This window comes from Vollenhovia emeryi, unplaced genomic scaffold (genome assembly GCF_000949405.1).
Source record: "Vollenhovia emeryi isolate VEMERY1.0 unplaced genomic scaffold, V.emery_V1.0 DF939268.1, whole genome shotgun sequence".
NCBI classification, from domain to species: domain Eukaryota; kingdom Metazoa; phylum Arthropoda; class Insecta; order Hymenoptera; family Formicidae; genus Vollenhovia; species Vollenhovia emeryi.
The window spans coordinates 206,555-214,064 of record NW_011967098.1 but is presented as its reverse complement, the minus strand read 5'-3'; the positions used below and the strand labels follow the sequence as shown (position 1 = coordinate 214,064).

At 47.3% G+C, this 7,510-nt stretch overlaps 2 protein-coding genes across 3 annotated transcripts in view; both read left to right on the top strand.

The window, feature by feature from the left end:
- The window catches only part of LOC105559483, a 4,514-nt gene extending 3,419 nt beyond the window's left edge, over positions 1–1,095 (top strand). Inside the window, exons 2-3 of the mRNA XM_012007793.1 lie at positions 3–298; positions 643–1,095. Of these exons, the coding sequence (XP_011863183.1) occupies positions 3–298; positions 643–1,075 (729 nt within the window). The 3' untranslated portion in view covers positions 1,076–1,095. The remainder of the gene's footprint in view (positions 1–2; positions 299–642) is intronic.
- Positions 1,003–5,695, top strand: LOC105559469 (calpain-D-like). 2 transcript variants are annotated; one of them, XM_012007769.1, is made up of 9 exons: positions 1,003–2,463; positions 2,655–2,894; positions 2,978–3,370; positions 3,469–3,770; positions 3,853–3,889; positions 3,977–4,302; positions 4,376–4,718; positions 4,795–4,973; positions 5,035–5,695. In XM_012007769.1, the coding sequence occupies exons 1-9, from the start codon at positions 1,105–1,107 to the stop codon at positions 5,213–5,215; spliced, it is 3,360 nt and encodes a 1,119-aa protein (XP_011863159.1). In that variant the 5' UTR covers positions 1,003–1,104; the 3' UTR covers positions 5,216–5,695. The 2 variants fall into 2 exon arrangements, with proteins under 2 accessions (XP_011863159.1, XP_011863160.1); XM_012007770.1 differs by lacking the exon at positions 3,853–3,889 and having other exon boundaries at positions 4,021–4,302.
- Positions 5,696–7,510: the final 1,815 nt, after the last annotated feature.

Below are 7,510 nucleotides of genomic sequence, written 5' to 3'. Positions count from 1 at the left end.
AGAGGGCCAGCCTCGAGCGCAGGCAGGACCGTGCCACGAGCGTAGCCGCGGCGGAGCGTAGCGGTAGCGCGCGCCAGGGGGCCGGGGAAGCGGCGGTCGCGGCGCACGCGACCAGGAGGCGCGAGGACGGAGAGTGTCCCGCGAAGGGCGAGCAGGAGGACGAGGAGGAGGAGGAGGAAGAGGAGGAGGAAGAGGAGACCTCTTCCGGGGAATCGACGCCGCCGACGCCACCGCCGAGGACAGTCCGAGTGTCGCGTAAGCCGACGGTGACCCAGTCCCGACGTACCGCTTCTCACGGGTGAGGATCGCGATCTCGCTCCCCCTCCTGGATCCCCTCCCCATGTGCCTCGCACGCGCTCCTGGACGATCCTGTCGCATTGTATCGTAGAGTACGCTGTTCGATTCCTTTACCTCACGTTTGTTTTGTTTGCAAAGAGTAGAGTCTTTGTATGCCACGTCTACAAGGCAGGACATTGAAATGAATGTTTTTCGCTGGTAGCTGGTGTCGCTTGCCTTACTTTGCAACAAGTATCAATTGAGATCCCTCGAGTTATTTTCCTTGCGCAATCTATGCCAAACTTTCTCATTCTGGAGCGTAAGCTTACAATTGTTGCTAACGGCGTAACGTGTGTTCCTGTAAAGTTGCAGTTTTGAGAGACACTTATCTGCGGGCGACGTCAGGAAGAATTCTCATTGCGGTGCGTTGGGTGGCAATTCATCCGACAGGAAACCGCCGAGGCGTTTCTCGTCCTTACCCTCTTTAGTCACACAGTGGACTTGTATTCGATGTCTATTGGACAATAATTGCAGCTCGCTGACTTGTGCGGCCTGCGATGCTAGTGCGTCGATAGCTCAAAGCGACGGGAAGCAAATTGGCGCGCGCAAGAGCAGAAAGACTAATCTGCACAAGGAGAATCGCGTTAGAGTCACGTCTGGACTTTTGGCCCACGTCCTACATGGGAGCGCTAGCAGGAGTGGCTCCGGTAACGATGATAAAATCAACAGTACAGGTGAGTGTCGCGCTCGCACGACATCGTCGTGGGGTCCGTCCGCGAGAGCGCGTCCGGTGGATTGAATTATTGTCGCTTGTAAAATCTTTCAGGCATGGCACAGTTGACGAGCATAAGCCGAAGCGAGAGAGGCAGAGGGCACCATAAAGACTGGATCTTGCCGTCAATCGGAGCAATGGAGTCCAGCACGCTGCCGTTCGCAGATAACAGCGATACCTCGCAACGCTCGCCGAAACGACACAGTCCCTCGATGTACGAGCGGGTGAAGTCTAAAGTTAGCCGTTCGCTGTCGAACGGTTCGGTTGTTGAGAAATTATCGGAGCACATGGTACAACGACCTACGAGCCTGGTGGTGCCGGAGGCGCGGCAGGACGACGGCTTGTGGAGCTGCGACAACTGCACGCTGGACAATGCGCCCGGGCTGGAGCAGTGCGAGGCGTGCGACGCCCCTAGGAGCCCCGCGCCCTGCAGCGGGGTGGTTATCAGTGTGCCGGCTTGGGTGCCGCGCGCGTTATCGTCCGCCGGGCCCCTGTCCTACAGGAGATCCTTCTCGGACGCCGACTCGGTCGCGAGCGTGACGCAGAAGAAGAGCGTTAACCGCAGGAGCTTGAACGACGAGGAACCGCCCGCGGTGCCGCCGCACTCCATCGGCTTCAACTCGAGACCAAAGTATTCCTACATCGGGATCACGGATCCCGACATACCGCCGCCGTTGCCAAAGAAACAGAGCAGTAAGTTGGTGCCGACGAAGGCGCACAGCGAGGCGACCAGCCCGGTGGGCGAGGTGTCGAATGTCAGCCCGCTGAAGCGCATGTGGACCTGCAGAAAGTGTTCCTACGCGTACAATCCGCTGTGGTCCAGCGGCTGTGACATCTGCGGCTCGTCCAGATCACCCCCGTCGCTCACGCAGCCGAGCTTGATAACCGTCACCAAGGACACGAGCGGCTATCCGACGCATCCACAGTCACCGATCGTGGTGTCGAGGGACAGCGTCAGGTACATACCACCGAAAGCGGCCACCCTGGCCACGGCGGAGTCCGACCTGGACGATCAGATAGACCCGCCGTCACCGGTGTGGACGTGCAAGAAGTGCACTCTACTGAACGCCGCCTCGAGAACGACGTGCGAGGCTTGCTGCGGCTCCAAGCTCAAGAGTATCATGCATCTCGAGGATGCCACTCTGCGAAAGGGCGAGAGCTGGGTGTGCCCGTCGTGCACGCTGAGGAATCCGCTCTCCGCGCAGAACTGCAACGCCTGCAAGACGCTAGCGGACTTCCTGGAGGTCCCGAAAGACAATAGGGCCCTTGGCCAACGGAGTCCGAGCCCGAGGCTCTGTTCAACCCCGACAAATTCCAAAGCGGTTACTCCGAGGCATAGAAATTCCGTGAGAAGAAACGGCTCGTCGGCAGTTGACAAAAGGCACTCGAGGACCAGAGATCCCTCACACACGCAAGTTAGTATTTGTCCTTTTCATCGAGATCTCAGATATTATTGGTACGAACGTAATAACTCACGATTGGTTCGTTCTTGCCGAAACCTTTCATTCGCCCTACTTTTTTGCTTTTCACTCGTTTGGTCTTGTCGTTGGCGCGGTACATTAGAGAATCGCTATCTCTATCTCTAACGTTTTCATCGTATGTCCAGTGGCAATGTAAAGTGTGCACGTATGAGAACAAGAGTACAACTGTTATCTGCGAAATGTGCCAAAGCTCCAAGTCGCTGTTTCAAGTATCTGGAGACAGGGGGATACCTAGGCTTGTCGAGTCGGGCACTAGTACTCTTAGAATACAGCGGCAGGAGAGCGTGGTGATGGAGAATCTTAGGCAGCTGGAGGAGAGAGACGCGCTGGAGAAATGGGAGCGCATTGTACGATATTGCAAGGAGGTACGGGCGCAGATTTAGAATAGGTGCCTAGGATGCCCAATTATTTATGTGATTTAACGTTACTCTCATTTTTTATCTTATAGACAAACGAGCCGTTCGTCGACGATTCGTTCCCGCCTGCTCCGAAATCCTTGTATTATAATCCCGCGGATACGAAAGATAATCATGTCGTCCAGTGGAGAAGGCCACACCAAATTAACGTGGACTCAAGTGTCGATTCTAAACTGCCTTGGGCTGTCTTTAGGACACCCCTACCTTCTGATATCTCGCAAGGTGTCTTAGGAAATTGTTGGTTACTGTCGGCCCTGGCCGTTCTGGCCGAGAGTGACGAGCTCGTGAGAAGAGTTCTGGTCATGAAGGAGACATGTCCCGAGGGTGCTTACCAAGTTAGACTGTGCAAAGATGGTAAATGGACGACGGTGCTCGTTGATGATCTATTACCCTGTGATAAGAGAGGCCACTTAGTATACTCTCAGGTACGCGTCTGTATACCGCACAAAGATAACGTTATACCAAATATTTCCCCTCGACGCGCATTCTTAGTGACATGCACTTGTGACATCTTACATTGCAGGCAAAGAGAAAACAGCTTTGGGTGCCGCTGATCGAAAAAGCAGTTGCTAAAATACATGGCTGTTACGAGGCCTTAGTGTCTGGCCGTGCTATAGAAGGTCTAGCGACATTGACCGGTGCCCCGTGTGAGAGCGTGCCTTTACAACCTTCAGCATTGCCAAGCGAAGACGAACTCGATAGGGACCTAATATGGGCACAACTCTTGTCCTCGAGGCAGGCTATGTTTTTAATGGGTGCTAGCTGCGGTGGTGGTAACATGAAGGTTGACGAGGAGGAATATCAGCGCAAAGGTTTAAGGCCAAGGTAAATTGGGGAAAATTTCATTCTTTCATGTTACATCGATTTTCGCGTCTTTCATCTTTTTCATTCGAAATGTCTCTTTCAGGCATGCATATTCTGTCCTCGATGTCCGCGATGTACAGGTAGGTGTCGCGGATAATGTACACGCCTAGCTTGTTTTATTTCACCTCATTTGAAGCAAATATACACGTCACGCGATTGTTACGCAGGGGATACGGTTATTACGACTACGCAATCCTTGGGGTCATTATAGTTGGAAAGGGGATTGGTCGGACGACAGCCCTATATGGACGCCACAATTACGAGAGATGCTTATGCCGCACGGTGCTTCAGATGGTGTCTTTTGGATATCCTTTGACGACGTTCTCAAGTACTTCGATTGCATTGACATCTGCAAGACGAGAGTCGGATGGAGCGAAGTGAGATTGCGCGGCACTCTCCCTCCATTGTCGTCCCTCAGACATTTGTCGTGCGTCCTTTTGACCGTATTAGAACCCACCGAAACGGAATTCACGCTATTCCAAGAGGGCCAAAGGTGAGCCGATTAAACTGGTTCGCGTGCGCGAGCATGACGTGTGATACGTTAACGAGTATGTATAATTTTCTAGAAATTCTGAGAAATCGCAACGTTCTCAACTGGACCTGTGCGTGGTAGTTTTTCGCACGAGATCCCCAGCCGCTCCAGAAGTCGGTAGATTAGTGGAACATAGTAAGCGGCAGGTACGCGGTTTCGTCGGCTGTCACAAGATGTTGGAGAGGGATCTGTATATCGTCGTATGCCTGGCCTTTAATCATTGGCACACCGGAATGGAAGATACTTCTAGTTATCCAGAATACGTTCTTGCTATTCACAGCTCAAAAAGACTTCTCGTCGAGCAAATATCACCACCTGCTTTTGTCTTGGCCGACGCCATCATTAGCCTAACATTGGCTAAAGGACAACGGCACGAAGTAAGCCATTACATCGCATTTTAAATAATGTGTGAAGTAATTACTTCTAAAACTTACGACGACATACATTTTACAGGGCAGAGAAGGCATGACTGCTTATTATTTAACTAAAGGATGGGCCGGTTTAGTGGTAATGGTTGAAAATCGTCACGTAAACAAGTGGATTCACGTAAAATGCGACTGCCACGAAAGCTATAACGTCGTGTCCACGAGAGGACAACTCAGAACTGCCGATAGTGTTCCTCCCCTTCACAGGTGAGACTTAATTAAGCTTCTATTCAACACGATCAGGTTTTACATTAAATTTTCATTTCAGACAAGTCATCATAGTTCTCACGCAATTGGAAGGTAGCGGAGGTTTCTCAATAGCACATCGACTTACGCACAGATTAGCTAACAGTGGAAATTTGCACGATTGGGGACCGCCTGACACACAACATTGTCCTCAAATTGATATTCAGGTAGAAGGTTTGCACAGTCCTCGCTTAATAACGTGAAGAAAGGAGCCGTTACTCGAGGAAAGGATTGCCGACTGTAATCAGTAACGATTTTCGTACGTCGAGAAATTGACTGGAAAGAAACCAAAGCAAGCTAGAAACATTTCAGCGTACTATAAGACGTTCCGAAGGACATTTAGAATATTCTTTGTGCTTTCTAGCCGATGATACTCCACGGATACTCTTAGCGTTACAACATGCTCAGCATTGGACGTAATACAATAAGTAACAGTTAACGTACAATGGTTCTGGACCCAGTGAAAAAAAATTCTTTCAAGTAAATAGTGAGCCATGCACTTCGCGCGCGCTAATGGGAGAAAGGATGAACCTAAAGTATAAAAAAATATTTAAATAAAACTCACGTGCAAATTAAGTGTTTCTGCTGGAACCATTGAGCCCCATAAAGAAGACTTATGGAAAATTGAATATTTATGAAGAAACGAGTTGAACATTTTGCTTGTTATATAAACGAAAAAAAAATTATTTTCTCAACTTAACATTTAAGCATGATAAAAAAAAGATGACAAAACCTAAAAGATTACATAATAATATAATATAAAATGAAACCATTAGGAGACATTATAAAAGAACAAAAGGATGTGTGTGGAACACCGTACACATTGTTTTTGGAATTGTTTAGAATGTAGTACAATTACGCGAATCGTAACATTTCCAATTTAACCAATGTTTACATGCCGATCCTATCGCTGTAAGGCCGTACTTGAAACCCGCATTTAAGGGAACTTGGATTCTTAGTTCCATTTAATATATGCACGATGTAAAAAAAAAACAAGAGGCTGGAATCTCACACAAGGATATGTATCGACTGTAGAGTAGAACATTTATTTAGACTTTGTTATTCCTATCGCAACTGAATGGAGAGCTCGTGCTAAAATGGATATAGTGTGTAGCTACGGAAAGAACGAGAGAGAGAGAGTGAGAGAGCCAAAGGTCTCTCTTGAAACTTTTAAAGTATCTCGACGCGTTCACTGCCATTCTATGCAATGTATGTATAAAGCCTACTTTCGCTTCAACTATAAAATCGCTTACTTAGTTGAGGGCAGAATTAGAGAATCGTCGATAATACTTCTTGCACACTGATTACATTCTTTTGTCTCGGTAAATATGTTGCAAGATACATGCGCAAGCATGGCAGTCAGCGGGTTAGACATCATTAATTCTGCTTTTGAGTGAATCTCAACAAGAAATTTTCAAAGTGGTTTTTCATGTAATTTGTCCATGTAGTTGATATCAAGTTATGATATCAGTTCTTGGGGGGGGGGGGGGAACTTGATGTTTCCGTTTTATTAGGTGTGCTTTTTTATTCTGAACTGGTTGTACTAGGTCTGGAACAAGTGCAAATATACAACACAACAAGCAGTCAACGATTTTGACAAGTTAAATAGTAAATATGAAAACAAGAGGTTCCTCCTAGATCGAGAAAATTGTGCAACATTTATATTTTAATGTGTTCAATGTTTAAAATTTAAATATACAAATTAAAACCATCGCCACACATAGATTAAAAAAATAGTAACTGTTAAGTGACAAATATATAAAATTAGAAAATTTTATGCTCCGTCTCGTAACAATTACTAATACTGTATAAACACCATAGTTTTATGATTTTTAAAAATATGTTTGGTAGAATTGCAATTATACGTTCATCTTCAGCAGATGAATCGGCCAATTCCACAGGTGTAATACGGCGCGCCGTATTACTTTTGTACTTTTTTTTTTATGCCTGCCACTCGCTCTCTTTGCACCAGTTCAGCTCTAGCGCAATCCATTGTAAGAATAAAAAACAAACCTAGGCCGGTATTCGTAGTCCGATTTTATATTCACGATCGTCTCAGGTACAATCTCGAGACGCTGTATGATCACTTGGTTGCTTGGATAGTGTTTGAAGACCGCCTATGATATACTTAAACACAAGGTCGGACTACGAGTGCCGCCCCTAAAGTCAAACTGCCATATTCCATGTTTTTAGACAATGATCGATTGATGACACGCGCGACATACGTCTTGCACTACAATTATATCGAATCAAAAAATTGTCCGGCGCTCTCTATACAGGGTGTCCTAAAACCACCGGAGGTCCTCTTAATGACAGATTCCTTAGAACATTTCCAGACGAAAATCCTAATACAAAAGTGTCGAGGCTATAATAGTTTTTAAATTAGAAGCGATTATTTTCCACAAATGATAGGGCTGAAATTTCGCGCGCTCAGGAACGGCAAAATGACAAGTGATATAAGTGCTCCTATGAATATCGTTCTTCTTATATCACTTGTC